The 21,067-nt window shown below is 32.1% G+C and overlaps 2 protein-coding genes across 5 annotated transcripts in view; one reads left to right on the plus strand and one right to left on the minus strand.

Annotated features, from left to right (window-relative positions):
• Positions 1-4,118, plus strand: part of LOC123697302 (40S ribosomal protein S19a) — a 41,700-nt gene extending 37,582 nt beyond the window's left edge. For all 4 annotated transcript variants that reach the window (XM_045643772.1, XM_045643768.1, XM_045643767.1 and 1 more), the window contains 5 exons: positions 210-335; positions 855-997; positions 1,346-1,557; positions 2,320-2,517; positions 2,953-4,118. In XM_045643772.1, coding sequence (XP_045499728.1) covers positions 210-335; positions 855-997; positions 1,346-1,557; positions 2,320-2,517; positions 2,953-3,014 — 741 coding nt within the window. In that variant the 3' untranslated portion in view covers positions 3,015-4,118. The remainder of the gene's footprint in view (positions 1-209; positions 336-854; positions 998-1,345; positions 1,558-2,319; positions 2,518-2,952) is intronic.
• LOC123697303 lies at positions 4,112-12,330 on the minus strand. Its single transcript, XM_045643773.1, has 8 exons — positions 11,484-12,330; positions 10,845-11,404; positions 10,415-10,765; positions 10,114-10,255; positions 9,342-9,483; positions 9,039-9,147; positions 8,660-8,793; positions 4,112-4,484 (listed from the first exon to the last, which is right to left on the minus strand). Exons 1-8 carry the CDS (start codon positions 12,149-12,151, stop codon positions 4,344-4,346), a joined length of 2,247 nt encoding a protein of 748 aa, XP_045499729.1. The 5' UTR covers positions 12,152-12,330; the 3' UTR covers positions 4,112-4,343.
• Positions 12,331-21,067: the final 8,737 nt, after the last annotated feature.

Genomic DNA, 21,067 nt, shown 5'->3' on the forward strand with positions numbered 1-21,067 from the left:
ATCCGTTAATATTTTAGATTAAATTTTTTGTCATTGCCTCTTAATGTTATCACTTGCTAAAATACTATTTCTCTAGTTTTATCTAGTTTTGTAGACGTTATTTTTTTGTGATTCTCTGGAACTCCAAACCAGATCGCTATTATTTCACCAAAATAAACGACTCCTTATTCTACCTTATTATATTTTTATGAAACTATTGTATTTTACAGATGGATATAACAGAACAAACGCGCAATGTAACGAGTCGGTATGAACTGAAGCCGAGCAGCAATGTAACACTCGTGCATACGATGTACAACGTGCCAGTTGGCGGCAGATATTATATTTGTTTACGAGTAAGTTAAATATTTTGTATGATCTAATTCCGAATAGAAGTAACAACAGTAACATCAGTAACTCATTTATTTCTTACTAGCTGTGCTCGGCGGTTTCACCCGCATTGCTCCGCTCCTGTTGTTTTATTCATTGGTCTTAGAGAGATAATCTTATAGCCTGATCTATGGCCTTCCTAGATAAATGGGCTATCCAACACCGAAATAATTATTAAAATCGGACCAGTAGTTCGTGATATTAGGGCGTTCAAACTGTTCAGCTTTATAATATTAGTCTAGATTAAACAAAAGTAAGTATAATGAAATCGTGACTCTTAAAATATAATATAGGTAGTTAGAAAATTCTCTAATAATTCTCTTCTTTTTAATGTTCGTACTTATAGCAATGAATAAGTCACGTTTTATGTAATTTGTCTTTCGCCTTAGAGAGAGTTTAGAGAGTTAGAGATCACTTTCATTGGCCTTTTTTTAACAAAATTGCTTATGTCTAATAAATATAAAAAAATAATAAATCTATAACAGACGGCAGCAAAGAACTCGACGCCACACTGCGGGCACGCACGCAGCGGTATCATTCAGCCGCCGCACGCGGTCGTAGCGTGGCTCTCACCGAGCGGCCATATTATGTTGAGTTGGGATCATCCGCAACACAATGATACGAATAAGTATGTTTTTAATGTGTTATTTAAATATTGTAACATGTAATTTATAATTTTAAACGTATTTTAGGTAATACTAATAATAAAACTCTGATATTTATAGACAAATTTTTGAATAACCTTAATCGCCGGTTAACTCAATTTACGCTGGGGTTTAATTATTATTGATCTCTGAAATTAAGCAACAATTCTTTCACAACTTTATTTTTCAATAATTTTACACCTACTTGTAAATGACCGCACTTAATTATAATGATCATTGAAATTAAGCAGCAATTCCTTCACAAGTCTCTTTTACAACAAACACCTACTTATACACAACCGTATTTATTAATCAAATAAACCAAATTTCAGGCACAAGTACCAAGTCATAGTGTCAGAAAAGGAGATCCCCGAAGACCTTCTGATCCCCACGCCAGATATGACCACAGCGGAGACGGAATTCTCGCCTCTACTAATGAATGTGCCGATAGTGGGCACGGGGCCGATGTACGTGAGCGTGCGGGCTGTGACAGACGACGGGTATTATAGCGATCTCAGCGAGGTGCAGACTTTGGAAATGTTGGGTGAGTTCTTTGGTGCGATAAAATGTTGCATTTATATGGGAATTCTTTGGCGAAGAGAAAGTTTTCGTTAGCGCGTTAAAAATATTTAATTTTGTTAAATTGCAGTTCGTATAAAAAAATGTTTCAGTGACTCGTTAAAACAGTTACATATCGAGTGTGTTTTACGTTGCGTCATCAGCGAATACGGGTTTTTTTATTGATATTGTGCTAAATTGACATTCCTACGGAATCAAATTAGCTAATATTGAAAAAAAAAAGAGTGTGTGTACTTATGTACACGCGTTAGAAGTTATACTTCTATACAACTTGAACATAGTTATCAATTATCATACCACCTAGAACTAACTTCATGCTGTTAAACTTAGGTGTCGGTGTGCGCGCGCATCGTAAAAATTCACTCTCACCATTTTCTCCATCGCGCCAAAAGAAGTATAACTTCGATAAAAATTTAAAAAACACTTTTTACACCTATCCAATTCGATAATTATTAATATTCACTGGTAATCCTACTAATATTATAAATGCGAAAGTTTGTATGGATGTATGGATGTTTGTTACTCTTTCACGTAAAAACTACTGAACCGATTACAATGAAATTTAGCACGCACATAGAGGGTAACTTGGATTAACACATAGGATAGTTTTTATCCCGGAAATCCCACGGGAACGGGAACTATGCGGGTTTTCCTTTTGCAAACGCGGGCGAAGCCGCGGGCGGAAAGCTAGTTTTTAATAAATCAAACCACCGTTCGCGTTCCACAGGTGCAGCGGCAGAGGACGCGTCGAGTGCAGCGGGCGCAGTGTGGTGGGGCGCGGGGGCCGCAGCGCTGGCGGCGGTGGCGCTGGGCGGCGCGCTGCTGCACGCGGCGCTCCGGCACCGCCGCCTCCACCGCTCCTTCCTGCGCCTCGCCGCCACGCCGCGCTACGACAGCCGCCGCGGACAGGCCACCATCGACCACGGTGAGGACTTGTATACCGGTATCGCCTTTGTGTGGGCCTTGGAGGAAAAGCTTTTTTCTCTCTCTAATCACGGATCAAATTTTGCGGCAATTTATTTAAAGCTAGCACGCATGAACAACTTTTGTCTCCGCAACTATTTTGTCTTTCCCACCTATGGGCTAGTATGAAAGTGCGCTCACGTAGCGACGCAACTCCCCATAGAGTTGACGGGAGAGACAAAATAGTTGCGGAGACAAAAGTTGCTCTTGCGCGCTAGCTCAAAACAAAACTACAAATTTGAGAGATTTTCATGCTACATTTTACTGCAATATAGCGCAATTAGCGAATCAGTTGTAATATATTATTAATTTGAAGATTTATTAGTTTTCATGTATCGCTGACAATTTTTTCCTTACTTTTTATATTTAACAATATATTTTTTTATTGTTTTTACAGAAGATGACGACGTACCGCCAATCCACGGTTTCTCGGACGACGAGCCTCTCGTTATCGCGTGAACCTTTCTAATGTGATTTTATTGTGATCTTGTCATTTTATTACACTACCCGCATCGTGATTATTGAAAATGTAAAAAAAAAACAAAATTACTTATAAATATTTTTTATCTGTTTTAAAGCTGATCATCGTTTGTCCCTTTCACTCTAAGATTATTTAATGTACAAATGGGATATAATAAATTGGATTTGAAGCAGATGAAAAAGGTTTATAAACAAAACCTTATCTTTAGTGATTAAAATATGTATTATATTCCAAAACAATAAAATATAGTTAAAATATAATAACAAATAAAATATCTGTGGGTAGTGTGAAGTTAATTAAATTAGAAGTTTTTTTTTCGTTTAATATCTATGTCACATGCATTTGCCAGTTTTTGTTAGAAAAATAACCAGTATGAAACACTTAAAGTATTATTATTTTATTACCCTAGTTTGTTAACGCTAGTGGGATATAAATGAATAAGTTCTTATGACTATCGTAGAAGAAATAGAAAGAATTTAATTTAGTACAATTAGTGATTTGTCGTATTTTTTTATTAATTCGTGTTTATGTAAACGTTACGCGGGCTGTAATTGTTAGAAGACTTTTATGTTCTTTGTATTTTAAGTTGTATTCATTAAAAAATATTTAAGTTTTTACAGTTTAATAGAACATTGACTCAAGTTCGACACCAAAGATTTCATACAAGTTAGATTTTAATATATGTATTCATAGTCAATACGTATATAAATATAGTGTATATTTTTGGTGATCTTTATAAATAAAATCTTTGTGTTGAACACAGAGGGCGCTGAATATATTTTCTTAGTGTTTTTCATTTAAATTCAATGTTTTTTTGCCTGGATAGTAATAGTTTTTTAAAGCGCTCTAGGGTTGTCATAAAACGTGGTAGCTCAGATCTCGACATTCCCTAAGTTTGTGAATTTATTATTTAGTTCCTATAGGTGACAATTGCCTCTTAGCGTTCTTATGACTTTATTTATTTGGATATAAATATAATAAATAGCAAAATTCGTAGGTAATGTAAGTTTTGTATGGATATCGTAGACGTTGCTCATAAATTGAAAGGAATATCTTTGAATAAAAATAAATCATCTGAAAAATAATTGTTTTATTAAATAACCTTTTCCTTTTAGATATAAAAATACAAAATTGTTCTTAATTTTCTACAGTTACATCTTATTTCTATTCTACATTATCAGTTTATTAAAAATAAAATTATAATAATATACTGCAAAGTACAAAGTCTTCTAAAATGCTCACATCATTATTTGAATGAAAAACATTTTAAACGACATTCCACACATAAAAACATGTTGTCTACAAGCTTAGTTAACAATATCTTCGACTATCCGAGCGGTCCATTCCAACACAGGTAATGTTAGTATCACGTTATCTCGCCATACTGCTACTCCCACTATGGATTGACGGCCATTGTTCATACATATTAACGGACCACCGACACCCGTCTGGAAAACATTTAAAAGTACGTTAATCGATTTTCATGCACATATAATATGATAGATGATCATTTATTTAAGATTTGTGAATTGTACCCTATTATCCTACTAATAGGTATATGCGCAAAAGTTTTAAAGAATATATGGATGCCTGCTTGAAGTTTCACACGTGTGCGTTACCCAGGCAAAATGTTTTGCTTTAGAGAGATGAGACTTAAACAAATAATTAGTGTATCATGAGGAGCAATTTGTTTACTAATAGCAAAATTTGTTTGAATTGTAGTTTTTAAGTTATTTAAGAAAAACAAATTTTGCTGGAGTAACGTTTGAAACGTTACCCAGGCAAAATCGTCTTTCAAAAATTAGTTTCAGCACGGAACCAAATACATGAATAGATAGCTTTTGTTGCGTAGTAAATGTTTATAAATAGCAAAATTTGTGTGTGGTATAGTTCTTTAGTTATTTAAGATTTTGCTGCGGTAACGTTTTGGGATTTCCCAGATCTCGAAAACGGCTCAACGCAGAAGTTTGAAAAAAATACCAATAAAAGACCTCAATTTGTTTAAATTTGTTTAATCATTAGTTTTTGATTTGGTTGACGTAAACCAATGTAATTAAATGGTTTCAAAAATCAGAAGAAGCGGGTTTACATGTAAACCAATACACTTATAACCAAATAAACAGCTGTAAAAAATACCCGTGGTTCGACGCTTGTTTACATCAGAAATATTAGATTTCATACTTTACACATTAAGAAGATAAAAACAAATTTGATTTATTTTAGACTGGTCGTACTTTAGCGATCAAATACGCAGTTCCCATAACATTAAGAAACATGGCATACTTTAAACAAATTAAAATGATTCCTGAAAATTCCTTCCTGTTAATTGCAGCTTTGAATTACGGCTCTAATGAAAGTTATCTCAAAAACAAGATTATGTCAGCAATTCTCTAATGAGCCGACCAAATTGAAAAGGTCACATAAAAGCGACCGCACCATACATAAGCGCAACCATCTGAAATGAACAGGATAATATAGATGTTTTGTTAGTACAGTTGAATACAAAAGTTTTCTGGTCAGGTTAGTTAAAATAATAAAATGGTTAAGATTCATTATTTTTATTTAAAAAATCAGTCTCATACAAATTATATGTATTGCTTTGCCTTACCATCAACATTTTTGAATTTTGTTACGTGTTACTTAGAGTGAATATTCTAACATTACATGTGACTGCCACAGGTGGATAACCCGTGAACCAATCATTGTCAAAGCGTCGTAACCTTCTTTTAACTTAATGTTGAAATATCCACTCTAAGTAACACGACATAAAGCTCATATTTCAATACCACAGTGTGACTTGAGTTGGAATTGAGTCGGCGTTGTGTGTGTAATGTGCAAAGCACATTTAATGTTTTTTTTTACAAAATATGTATTATCGGCTTGCCTATATTTCTTGCCCTTATGAGGGACGGTTTCGAGCATATTCTATAAAAAATGTATATAATCACAAAACTTTTAAATGAGAAAACAACAATATAATAAAAATCTTCCAACAATTATATAAAAAATAAACAACTTTTACACTTATGTACCTATTTAAAAATATAGGAAACAGTACAGTTTTTATCATTAATAACTACTAATATCACTCATAATCACAGATTCGTACCTAATTCAATAAAATTTGTGTGGTCATTGGGACCGTATAAAATTATGTGTTTTATGCTTCCAGTCTCTAACGTTTTAATTACCTACACTAATGAATATATAATCAAATGTGGCATTATGGAGTTTTTGCATTTCTGTAGTTTACAGTACAGATCATCGTAACATTCATATTGTTGAGTTTTCGTTCTGTAACAGTATGCTCTGTAATGTCCAATCAATGTGGAACTTGATGGTGGGTCAAAATCAATTACTGCCAAAATCATATACTGTTGGCCATTTAACTCTATATTAATGGGTATATCATTCAGGTTAACAGACATGTCATGTAGTTCGAAGAAAAGTAATGGTTTTAATTCATATGTAAAATATACATTTCCTGTCTCGCATACAGGACACAGTGAAACATTATCATTATTAATACACGATGTGGCAGATTCTTCCAAGAAGTCAATACCCTTTTGTGTTATAATATTTATATTTAAAGATATATATTTACAATCAATTTTCTTTGGTTGTAATGCATTTGAGCATGTGTCATTTGAGCAACACCTCTGTCTGGTGGCAGAAAAGTATATGTTGCTCATGAATACCTGTTCTAAAATCATTGTTATATTAAACAACAAATTAAGTACTAAAAATATAGCTACATGTATATATGTTTGTATTGTTTTAAATCACACTATAAATTATACACTATGATATTACACTTTTATTAACTAGTAAAAATTGTGTAATATGGTACTGCACTTAAAAAATATTAAAAAATCGGCTTCACGAATAACGTTTTTCTGCTTAACTGTACAAAACATCGGTTACCAAGCTGCTAATTTGCGAAGATTACCCGTACGTACGGTGCAGTCGCTTTTACGTGACCTTTTCAATTTGGTCGGCTTATTAGAGAATTGCTGACATATTCTTGTTTTTGAGATAACTTTCATTAGAGCCGTAATTCAAGGCTGAAATTAACAGGAAAGAATTTTCATGAATCATTTTAATTTGTTTAAAGTATGCCATGTTTCTTAATGTTATGGGAACTGCGTATTCGATCGCTAAAGTACGACCAGTCTAAAATAAATCAAATTTGTTTTTATCTTCTTAACGTGTAAAGTATGAAATCTAAAATGTTTGCTGTAAACAAGCGTCGAACCACGGGTATTTTTTACAGCTGTTTATTTGGTTATAAGTGTATTGGTTTACATGTAAACCCGCTTCTTCTGATTTTTGAAACCATTTAATTACATTGGTTTACGTCAACCAAATCAAAAACTAATGATTAAACAAATTTAAACAAATTAAGGTCTTTTATTGGTATTTTTTTCAAACTTCTGCGTTGAGCCGTTTTCGAGATCTGGGAAATCCCAAAACGTTACCGCAGCAAAATCTTAAATAACTAAAGAACTATACCACACACAAATTTTGCTATTTATAAACATTTACTACGCAACAAAAGCTATCTATTCATGTATTTGGTTCCGTGCTGAAACTAATTTTTGAAAGACGATTTTGCCTGGGTAACGTTTCAAACGTTACTCCAGCAAAATTTGTTTTTCTTAAATAACTTAAAAACTACAATTCAAACAAATTTTGCTATTAGTAAACAAATTGCTCCTCATGATACACTAATTATTTGTTTAAGTCTCATCTCTCTAAAGCAAAACATTTTGCCTGGGTAACGCACACGTTTCACACAAAATCAACTAATCGGAACGGTGTGATCGTATTTTAATCCGAATTAGCATGTAGGTAGGTCTACTTTTTACCACCAATATACACTTACATCGCTACTTGACTATGGAGATAATAGGTATTTTATAATAAAATGGAATTACATATCCATCCTATTAAATCTGAATTATTATTCACTAAAGTGCGTAGATATTTCACACGATACATGGACATTATACTGAAACTATACGCATTATATTTATATAACACTATTAAAACACATTATTAAAATTACTTCATAATAAACTTTTACAACAATTGAAGTGGGTAAGTAGGTTATTTCCGAGTCGCGTAAACATATAACATACGTAACAGCCGGAAAATCATCATACAATCATCATACATACTTACATAACTACATACAAGTAGAGAGTCATAATATGTATAATAAAAGCTTGGTGACGCATTGTGAATAAAATGTTACTTGATATTATTTTCTCTTTTATACAAGAGTCTCGTATTTGGTGTAGGTACTACGATCACTGGAACTTAAACTTCTTCAGACGCTTATAAAAAAACACTACGTGCAGTACGTACCTACGCACTACGTAAATCTGTGACACACTATATATTTTAATATCTAATAATTAATAACCACATTAAAACTCAGCCAAAAAAATCACGCTGTGGCATTTTAGAATAATTCGTATATGTCGATTAATCAAACAAATATAGAATTCAGCCACTTATCTTACTACTTTACTAATTACTAATTTACTAAGTAGGAATTATATTTATATACTATATTTTAGTTCACCTTAAATATAATATCTAACAGTAACACACTTACCACGGTCCTGGAGGAGTCAACGGAAGCGCAAAATGCATCAGTCGGTAGTTGCACATCAAGCTTAGCTAACCGAACATTGCAAATTTTTGGCGAAAGTATAAAAGCACGTTGCCAGTGTGGCCGCTGGCGAATTCCTGAAAAAAGAGCTAAGAGTTATTCGAAGGATCGACGATTTTTCTAGTTAACCGTTTGCGCTAAAAGCTAGTGTTTTTTTTTTTGTAGAATACTACATTTCACGCTTAGCGAATTCCTTGTGATGAGAAAACAGATATCTAAAGGATGAGACTTAGATAAACTTTAAAGTATTCTTTAGAATCTTCCTTAAAATAATATAAGGCTTCAGTAATATAAGACATAAAATTAAATACTATTTTCATACCTTCATCGTAACCTCCCCATCCAACGAAGTAGCAGTCGTCACCAACATGCGGGTCCGACATGCACGCTGGTTGCACATTCCTTCCCAAAGTCAACGGTCGCTTCCAATGCTAATAAAACAAATATTATTACTATTATTTTGATCTGAAACGGCATTATAATGTGATACTATTTACCTTACTTCCAAGTCATATAGTTACACAAAATATGATAGTAGGTATGTATAATATTGTTTTAATACTTTATAATGAACCTTGCTCTATCTTGAGAGATGGTAAGAAAATATTCTTCTTAGAATACTTACTAAAACTGCTAGGTTTCCGGATAATTGTCCGGGCTTGTATTGTGGATGTGTTATAACAGTGGTAAGACGATGCTCAGTTTTAGCATTTTCTTCGGATAAATCAAAAGCGCCTGTAATAATGCTGACTTCACCAGGAGCGGTTCTACAAAAATATACATATTTGGGTAATTTTTTAAGTCCATAAAAAAATTTGGGTACGTACAATTCAATGTTATGTGCTTATGTTTAATAACCCAAGTAGGTAGGTATATAAAATTATTTATCGTAAACTTGCTTCGAAAATCGAAATCCAATAATTTCTTGAAACGTTATTCGCAGATCGCAAACGTTCAATTTTGATTTCGAAATATCCATTGGAATAACAGCAATTCGATTTACAGAAAATAATAATCACAAGAGATAAATGGGCGAACTCAAATCTCGACATGATCCAATTTCAATATTTATTGAAAGCGTTCATAAATATGAAGTAAAACGAATTTAGTGAAATATTTTTTCATTTTAATGGAATTTTTCTATTTCATTTAGCCTACTCATATTATAATTACACGCACGAATTTTATAAAAGCATGGTCGTATTGAACATTATTTTATACACATATTTTTATTGGTATGTAGGTACCTAACTAATAAGACATAAACCTACACCACGGAATAGTTACGTATCTACACACATAAGTTTAACACAAAGTATGTGCATAGTGCAAAGCTTGTAATATGGCGAATATGTATTTAATCTATGGAAGTAAAGCCTGACAGCAAGCAATATTACCCGTAAACACAATCAGCAGCAGTAACAGCAGCCTGGGGATGAACTAGTGTCGCATAGCAGAGAATACTCTGACGGCTTCTCGTTAAAACAACGAGCGTCAGCCATGGACTAGTACCTTTGTCTAACTCACCAGATTCTCTACCTGAAAGTAACAGATTATTAAAAATATTGTCCTTAAATAAATAATTTTATGAGATTTTCGTTTCGTGTCGTAATGTAAAAAAATACTTAAAATTTCATTCGAAATAATCACAGATATACATACGAATTAAAAAGAACTGTTTGTATCTAAATCACAAACCTATATTATAGATGTTGTTATAGATTTTTCCACAATCACTGTATACTTGATTTTCTGCATCAATAAAGTCTTCATAATCGACACCATAACTAGTAAAAGCTTTTGATGGTCTATCGCTCATAGCTGTACTATCTTGGTAGTCATTAATTGTTGAAGTTGCAGCTGTAGTTTTTCGAACAAATCTGTTTTTATTTCGCACCAAATTTAGAAGTTTAAAACCTTGCATCACTTGGAAATCCGGTTTTGACCTAAAACTTATTGATTGACTGGCTGAGTTATGAGTATTTCCAATCGACGAAATTGATAACTTTGCTGGTTTTCGTCTGGTTGCAGATAGTAACAAAGGGGTACCTGAAAATAATATTAAATTGTTTTATAAAATTAAATTTCCAACTGGGTAATCAAACAAGTAGAGGTCTTGAAACTTTACCAAGCCTCGGATCAATTGTAGAATATCCAATCGAAAAGTCCCCATCACCACTTTCTTCACTCGTATCACCAGAATCTCCATATGAATAGCCAGTATTTGGTTTAGCAACAGACCAGCCGTGATCGGAATATAAACCGACTAAGCCACCAGGCTTAGGAATTTCAACTGTATAGTCGTCTGCATATTCTTTATGTCCATAATCGAATTTTGAATCATTGCTCTGGTCGCTACTGTCTTTAGCAGGATTTCTAAATTTAGAGTTTTTAATATTCCAGTATGGATCCAAGTAATCTTCAGGAGTAACTATTTTTTGTGTCAGTATCGTTCGGGAAGTTGTTGTTGATAGTCTCGGATTAACTTCTTGGGATTGATATTTACGCCTCATTAAAGCATTTCTTTGCTTCAAAGCACTATTTTCTGTATCAGTGTTTGAGCGCTTAAAACGCTTGTATTTTTTAATTTCCATATTTGGAAATAATATCCTCGAAGCATCATACGCTTTAATGGGCAGTATACAGCAAATTACTTGGTCATCACTAACCTTTTGCTGCGATAGGGGTCTGAAACGAATGTTACAATTATTAAAAAAATAATAATAATTAAGAAACCTTATAATTTATTTCAGTGTATGAGTCTTACCTTCCATTAAATGAATACGGATTTCCTCGCCTTTTTAAACATACAACAGTTGTTATAAAAGTACAAATGCTTTCACTATCCATGAGTTTATTATCATTTTTAAAGGAAGTGGTAGTTGGGTCTGGCTTATTGGTTGTTAGGCCATTAATTTGGGTTGAATCAAATTCAGTTTTGTCATCCCACTCCAATGCATTGTCATCGGGAAACACAAAATTTAAAACATCTTCATTATGATCTTTATTAAGCAGTGCAGGAGGTGTTGATGAAAAGTTATTAATGGGAGTAGGCACGACTTCATCGTTACTACTTTTATTCGAATCTTCACTCGTTAATTTATCGCTTAAATTATCATTTATTGTTAAAGAAATAGGTTTAGCCAATGAACTCTGATCTTGGAAATAAATGTTTAGTGTCATATTTTCCGTGCTATTGTTCGAAATATTAGGAGGCTTTTCTATATCTTCATTAGCTTCGATACTAACATCGGCGTCTCTAAAAATAATTTTAACACTTTCATCCGTATCGAATTCACTCACGTCATCGAACATAGGATGCGGCGGCTCTATATTGTACAATTGTGCAACTTTTTCATTGAGCCACCAGAATTCACCATTTAATTGTGATGAAACTAAACCGAATAAAAGGGAAATGTATAATTTCACGAACATTGTTTCGGCCAGCGCGGCGTGGATGCGGAATAACTCTGTTGCGAACTGTGTTGTGTTCAAAAGTTAAGAGTGCAGGATATTGCATGTGTGCACCAATTATCGGGTAATTTACAGTGATTACGGTAACAATTCGTTTGATAGTTCGCGACAATTATGATGGATGCGTGATGTTCAAACGTAGCTCGGCGAATAATTTGCGTCCAAGCATTGCGCTACATAGAGATGAATAGCATCAACAATCACTCGTACAGTTGTGCATATAACTCTTTATAACAATTACCTACTTGAAATAACTTAGTATGAAGATACTTTTTTTTTCATTTAGTGGTTATTTTCGAAGCGGCATTTTAATGATATAATTATGTCCTCAATACTTGGTATTATACCAGGTATTGAGGACATAATTCTGGTTCATATTTTATCTAATTAGGTGGACGTAAACCGCTATAACGATACAATAGAAAATTAATAAGTTTTACTATGAATAAATAAATAAAAGAGAGCAATCAATATACAGTAACGGCAATATAATTTCAAACTATGTATAAAAATAATCTTAAAACGATATGTACCAGATAGTTATTTGTTATTCTAAAGCTTATTTTCATGTAAATTTCGATTGTACACTTCTATCGGCGAATGTACACCGTGATTAAGTTATTATAAACAAATATGAATTAATTATGACGTTAAAATACCGAGATAAACTCACAATGACCTAAATTTTACTCATTTACCTATTCCAGTTAATTAGGCTTGGACAAATAAAAAAGTTCTGAAACCGTTTGACCTACTTTACATTTTACCTTATAGATTTGTTAGGAATATGAGTAAAATAATCACAATAATTAATAGAAATATACATGATGCATAGAGTTATGCAAAATTATTCGTTTTATCTATATGAGTAGGTAGGTAGGTAGGTAATATAATATATGTATCTATTTAAATGTAATTAGTAATAACCTGTGGTAATAACTAATAATATTATGACTCTACATTTAGTAATGAAATGCATTATGAGAGAGACATAGAGAGACAATAGAGTCTTAATTTTTTCTTTAAAAATTAAATTTAAGTAGTTCTGTTAATCACTCGACAAGCTTTGCTCATTGAACACAGATTACCAACAAAGTACCATAACATAATTATAATTTATAGGTTAGTTATCAATTTCAAATTTCGAAAAAAATTATTATCAAAGGATTTTCCCCGATTTCATAACAGCTTTCAAATAAAAATAATATTAAAATTAATTTGAAATTATAATGCATATTTTAATTATACTATATCACTGGTTTAAGCAGGAATTACATAATTACATCTAATGTTGATTAGCCACCACTTTCGTATAGAAAAACTCTCTGCCAACGGCCCTTTTGTTATATTCTGACCTGAATTAAACATGCGAATTGAAAGAGCATAAGACATGTTAGTATGTATAGAAAGACTTATCCTGACCAAAAATAATGTCGAATGATCAAACTTATGATGTACTTATGAAAAATGTACTTTATATTTCACAAACAAATGAAATATAAAGTACATTTTTGGGATTAATAATTTAATTATTATAGGTCAGTATTATTAGTACCTATTCCACTTACTATAAGGTAAGCGCTTCAATTTTCAGTAGTACTTTCAGTGTTTCTATAACTTGTCATACTTGAAAGTTGTTTCGACTCACTATTTGGTTGAAGATATTATTATTTTCGTAGCATTGTAACAAAAGCAGAATTCGAATAACGTAATGCTAAGCTAAACACGTATTTACGCGGTCACCTTGTGAGACCGAATTTACTTTATTTATTTACCCGGCTGAATAACTAACGGGCGAAGTAAATTTAATTCTCTTGCAGTAACATTGTTTCGTTTCGTTTCAAGAAATCTGTTCCGTTCGACCGAAGAAGATTTGTTGGGTTGATCTCGCGCTCAACGGAAAGGCGAAATTCGAAAAGTTGGCGAAAGAGAATATTTTATTTCAACAAGAAACAAATCGTCTTTGAGGCAGCTTTATCTCCCGAAAGGTTACCTATATCGGTTCCTAGCAAATCCGTATCCGTATCAGCTATATGGTAATAATTTAAATAACGTCGATATTTGCATAGTAATACGCCAGATGTTTTATCTGAAAGCGTTTTGATATCTTGCAAAATTTTTGGGTATTCTTTTATGAATGAACTAAAATTAGAAATAATAATTGAAAAATCGTGTACCTACTGGTATTAGCTTTATCCACGAATTAATAGTCCGCATATTATAATACCTACCTACTAGTACTTATACACTCGTAATTATGTATATTTTTAGGACATAAAAATAAAAACCTGTGTCGTGTATTACATACTTATAAATATTAAAGCAAAATATTTACCGCAAAGAACCGAACAAGGTAATTAAATTTTAATTAACCTTCATAAAGAGGACACGGGATTAACGTTTGGAAATGATAAATTGTTTTAATAACATGAAGATCGCAAAACAAATATTTCCTTTCAATATCCTGTAATAAATTACTCAGTGGAGTAAAATATGTATCGTTCATATTCATAATATAACTAGAATTTTCTTAATATTTATAACATTTTTTTATAAAGGAAGCGACGCGTCACTTACAAATACGCCACCGAAAAAAGTCACGAAAATTGATATAATATGTATTTATGGATTCATAATCGTTTCTATTAGAAGTCTAGTTGATTGAATAAAAATATGGTGGTTGTATGTGTTTGAACATGTTTCACTGAGGGATTAATATAAAGGTAGAGAAGATTTATGAAAAGATATATTTTAATTTATTAATACTCGTTCTTTGAAACACTTTCTATTGAATAATTATAATAAATATACCTATATATTTTTAATTACTACTTCTTGTTACTGTGTTACTATCAACTTGGATCTCAATGAAACGGAAAACGTTTAAATGTTAGGGATACGTTAAGGATTTTCAAAGAAAATCATGTATGTGTTATTTTCTTTATACCTATTCTTAATTATTTTCATCTCCCTTCGTCTAATGTCGTGTGTATGTTGAAAGATAAAAATGCTTTGAGTCGGTTAAAGAATTTTTATCTTTCAACATATTACAAATCTGAGGCGGGCGTTTTGCTTGTAAAAACTTTTAGTGAAGTCACGTTTGTAAGTTAAAACAACCAAAAATATCACACTACTTTTTGACTTACTCAAACTAACTGTAGTTTGTTGGACCTGGCATTAAAAATGTACATTCTTCGTAAGCCTTACTGAATGCTAAGTAGAGTATGTTAGCGGCAAACCGCACAGCACGGTGCTCCCTTTACTACCTCTCAACTAAAGAGATTTGCTAAAATGCTGAAATGTCCGAAGGCGCCCGCTAAAATGCACTTTACGACATCCGTACAAGATTGAATTCAGAAGATCATAATGTTGGGCCCCGATGTTTGCTTCATAGCTAAACGATGCATAAGCATATTTTTATGTCTGTTTCGGGTTTGTATTGCGCCCGCAGTGAATTCAAACCGCGTTCTGAAATATGCAAGAGATATCGCGCTCGTATAGTTTTATTTAATTCGAGCACGGAATATGAATGTTTATGAAGTTTTTAACGTATGGCCTGATACGAAGTATGAATAGGTTATGCAAAATATTGACTTTGCATGAAACCGTGCATTTCTCGTACAAATATGTGAAGTTTGTTCGTATTAATCAAGCTTTAATTTGTTTGGTACCTAATCAAGTATAATTGAACATTTTTTGTAATAACAATTTATTTTTCATTTTTCATTTCGATGTCTAGTATTAGTTTTTTTATTTACTTGGCTTTTTTCATTGCCTTGGTTTATTCAATATTCGGGAGAGAAAGAAAGGAAGCCTCAACTGAATTAAATAAAAAGTAGTTTAAAATTAACTGTATCACAAAGACCAACACACTTGCATTAACTCAAATTTTATAACATTATTTTATACAAAAATATAAAAATATTATTTCTTTTCGTATAATGACAAGACAGAGACCGTTCCGAGTGACTGCATTGGTAGCCACACAAACTGCCCTCCAGGGCCTATTCCCAGTAAAATATAGCTTATAGAGGTACTTACCGAAACTTGATCTAATTAAGCTATAAAGTAACTAATATTTATGTTAGTATACACAACTTTGTAAGCCCGGAATTAAAGTTTGCGTCATGCATTTGCATAATAGTTTATATAATTAACTAGCGGTCCGCCCCGGCTTCACCCGTGGTACATGTTTACGTTTTCTCTCCATAAGAACCATCCTCGTACTTCAAGGAATATAATAAAAAAATAATTATCGAAATCGGTTCAGCCGTTCTCGAGTTATGCGCTTACCAACACATTTTGCGATTCATTTTTATATATAAGACTAGCGGTCCTACCCGGCTTCGCCCGTGGTACTTGTTAACGTTTTCTCTACATAAGAACCATCCTCGTACTTCAAGGAATATAATAAAAAAATAATTATCGAAATCGGTTCAGCCGTTCTCGAGTTATGCGCTTACCAACACATTTTGCGATTCATTTTTATATATAAGATTTACCGGTGAACTGGATTAATTACATAAAAGGCAGATTTTTATTATAAAATCCACTGTTTCCAGAGTGAATTTTAAATAGATTTTAATGTAGAAAGTTGTACTGGAAAAAAGTAAACATAAAACGCGAAAATAATATACTTATTAATAATTTTTTTGTGAGCCTATACGACAAGGAAAAATTAAGATGATATGCAGAATGCACCTTTTCACAGCGAAACCGCAGCAATGGTGAAAATGAAATTGAAATATATAGAATTTAACATTTTGTCACCATTTTTTCCTTGGTTTCGGCCAGATAAAACGATTTTATTCCATTGTTCTATCTTCAGAGCACAACATAATAAAGACATAAATAACCACATCTACTGCGCAGGTTTGACGGGTAAACAAAAACCACAAACAGGAATTATTCTGTATGATTGGGTGTTCACTGTTCAACATCGATGTTTCGCTCAAATGTTGTTGTTCGTGGTTTTGTGAAATGCATTGTTCATTGAAGATGATTTTTATTTTGAATGTACATGCATCTATATCTACATCTATACTAATATTATTAAGCTGAAGAATTTGTTTGTTTGAACGCGCTAATCTCGAGAACTACTGGTCCTATTTGAAAAATTTTTTCGGTGTTAGATAGCCCATCTATCGAGGAAGGTTATATATCATCACGCAATGACCAACAAGGGCGGAGAACTGCGGGTAAAACCGCGGAGCACAGCTAGTTGTACATATTATAAAAAGAAAACTTTATTTTTCATTCATTAAATAATCATTATCATCCCATTATATTCCCACTACTGGGATACAGGCACCATAAGTAATTCATTAAATAATGAGTGCATTAAATTTCGATAAAAATTATAATAGAAAATTCACTTATTCAGTGGGCTCTACAACTCTACATACATTTATTATCAGATACACAGATAAAATTATTATTGAATCATTTATATAAACTTGAAGTATTTATTGCAAGAGAAAATGCTCTTATATAATATTTTCAAATAATTTTACTCGACACAAACATTTAAATAAAATGAATATATTGTACTTACTTTACTTCTTAGAATGTAGTGTTAATGTTAAAGTGAATTCCACTGGGCGACAATTGTCTTTGAAACTCTTATAAACATTTAACGAGCTAACTGCTGACATCGTCGTATAATTAACTCTTAATAAACGGTAAAATATCAACAAACTTTAAATGAGGTCCTTAAACAGCTGAAAAACTTAAATAAGATTCGAGGAGGTTTCTTTTATCAATTTAAGTGCTTTGAAGAAACGGGCTATTTGCCTGATTAAGATAATATTTAAAAACATTGTTTATAATATCTATGTTTTATTCCATTATAATTAATCGGATAAAAATATCAAAAAAAATTGTTTACGAAAAAAATTCATAACTCACTACTCCCTAGTGATCATTCAATTTAAAATTCGTATAAAAATGGGTAAAATTAATAGCCAGTGTATTTGGGCGGCATAATGGATGTAGAAAAGGTTCGCGTTGATAGATTGGTAGGAAAGGCAAAAAATACCGCTTGCGGTAGCCCTTCACAATTCACTTCCCTTCACTTATATTGAAGCGGATACGAATTATAATAAAAAACAAATAAAAATAAGTTTAGTTCCTTACGGAAGAACTTGTAAATTTTACATCTACCTTCTTGAATAAAAATCTTTTAAACATAATATGTATTCACGCTACGTAGGTGCTACGAAGGAAATTTCATACATGATATTATATTTAATATATTTAGTTACTTCTGAAATGCTGACTGTAGGTACACTTTAGGAAAAGCAGTTTAATTATAAGATACATGGTATTAATTATCCAATATTTGTTCAGGATTTTTCAAAAGCGGTGTATCTACGTACATTCAATTGCACAGAGCGAAACAAACGTTTAGTGCTTTCAGCAATGAAAACAAGAGTGTTAACTGCGAAGTGCAAAAATAACTGGACGGGCATAGCAGGATTATGTAAACAGGTCTGCGTGGTATCTAGGCAGTTAGCGTCTCTTTAGTGCAGCTTTGTTTATCAAGAGCCGCCAGTATTTTGGAATATTGACTCTTGCAAGTTTTACGTGGTTTTACTGCGTGCTCTGCGCCCTGTGTTTGTTAATTGAAAATCTTTCTTTTAGGGCTTTTTATTTTGCTGGCGGTCTGTGAAGAAATGAAATCCTACTATTGAAGTAGTGAAAATTGATGAAAATTGGGGGAATATTTTAGCTTTATCTTCTTGTCTTTGAGATAATTTTTACTAAGAAGATTTTATTATACATTTTGTACACTGTACTGTATCAAGTGATAGATTGTATTATGAATATCGGTAATGATTTCCGATGTGAAAAGTTATTTTAGAAAGTCTTTCCTATAAATCTATATTATTTTGTTATCAAGTTATTTTACTAGTACCTACTATGTTAGATGATGTGAAACTTCGTAACGGAAAGATGAAACGAAAAACATGAAAAATATATTTATTTAAAAACCATATGATTTACACAGTTATATTTGTATTTATGTTGCACGTTTTACATACATTTGGCTTAATCTAGGTTAATTCAATGATTCATCATAGGTAATCATTGAATTACTAGTGTAGGTACTATAGTACCCACACTAGGCAAGCCTATCGTGGGCACTGAGACGATTATACAAAAATAAAGTTAGGCGTCCTCGGTATAATCAACGCAGATAGCAACACGTACAAAAGCATTTTTAGATGTTATCTGTATCAACTTATTTAGATTTTATTCTGAGATACGGCCGCGGCGCGGCGCTTCAAATAATGATAAGAAATAGAGTACGATTGAGAAAGCTTATTTCATTAGTAATTGCATATTTTTTTTAATATTATTGTTCATCATACAATATTCATTTTTAATGAAATAAAATAAATACTATACGGGCTTATACATTCTTGTAACTTTTTTCATTATTTAACCCTACAGTAGTCGCGTATCTAAAAGTGACGTTAGAGGTCGCGTGGTCTACGAGGGTATACCATTTTTAAAACAAGAACAAGTACACAAATAAAATTAAAAAGTCTGTTTATTTATTTATAAATCTTCATTACTATATATTTTCTATTTAAAATTATCAACAAAACATACAACCCTATCTTTTATGAATAGAAAAAAAAACAACTAAATACCTCTTTTTCAGTCGAAATATTACATAATTCACATTATATGAGATCAAAAAAATATAAACATAAAAAAGTAAAAACCTGGTCTAATCTGTATTTGCAAACAAAAAAGCATACAATTTCAAAATGGGTCTCATGGCAAAGGATCTCAAGAACTTAGAAGTACTTCATGAGATGATTGATAAAACACGAATTTTATCCTTAATCTTATAAGGAGAAGAATATGTCCTTGTAATGAGGTTTAATTTTTCACCTATTATGCTCATAATATCCTTACTACGCAAAGATAAGGCAAGGTAAAGAAAAAAGAAGTTGGCGCTATTACTACCGGTATACTGTTAAATTTCTCTAGAGCAGTAGAAAAACAAATTTTCAATATATATAGCTTTTTTAAAGTTACGTCTGAATTATTTATAGTCTTGTATCATCCAATCAATGTTGATTCAATCAGAAGCTTTTTAAGGAAATAAATAGATATTTTATGTCAGAATATAGGCTCATGAATATTTTTAATTATTTTAAATTTCTTATTTCTATAAGAAAATGTCACGAATCCTTGAATTTTGTTAAAATTATTTTTGCAGTTGTTATTTATATTTGGTAATGAATTTATGAAGTTCGTTGGGTACATTGTACATTATAAATGCTGTTTTGGTCATTGTTGAAACTTTAACCTACTTGAAAGCCCTGTAGGACAAAATCAAAACTTTACTTTCTATGATATAAATACGCACGTTATTATCCTCCTAATACACTTTGCACTCAAGTCACGTCTGTCATCCGAGGCGTGTGCATTGAGAATTTTCACACTCTATAAATTTTCAGTAAGAGGAATGGGAAAGCCGTAGTTATTCCCAGTTTTAGATCAAGATCCCCAAACGTATTACGGCTGTGAAAGTAAATCCTCTTTTGATTTATTCGATATCTCCGTTCTGAAACATGAACGTTATACCACTAGAAAGTGTATGATAAAGACTACTCTTTTGCAAATAAATGGCTTAGACGTTAATTTCGAATTTTGTTCTGTTTTCTTGTATGATAAAATAAAGTCGACTTACTTATTAAATGTATAGACTATAGAAGATTGTCGAGTGGCTATGTATAAGTCATGTATAAGTATTATTTTTAATTGAATATAGGTTTAATCTAAGGGTTTATTTATTTAAAAATCATGTTAAACAATAATTTGTTAAATATTTCTCATTTCCCTTTAAATATGTTTTAT

The sequence above is a fragment of the Colias croceus genome, chromosome 14 (assembly GCF_905220415.1).
Source record: "Colias croceus chromosome 14, ilColCroc2.1".
In the NCBI taxonomy this organism is placed as follows: domain Eukaryota; kingdom Metazoa; phylum Arthropoda; class Insecta; order Lepidoptera; family Pieridae; genus Colias; species Colias croceus.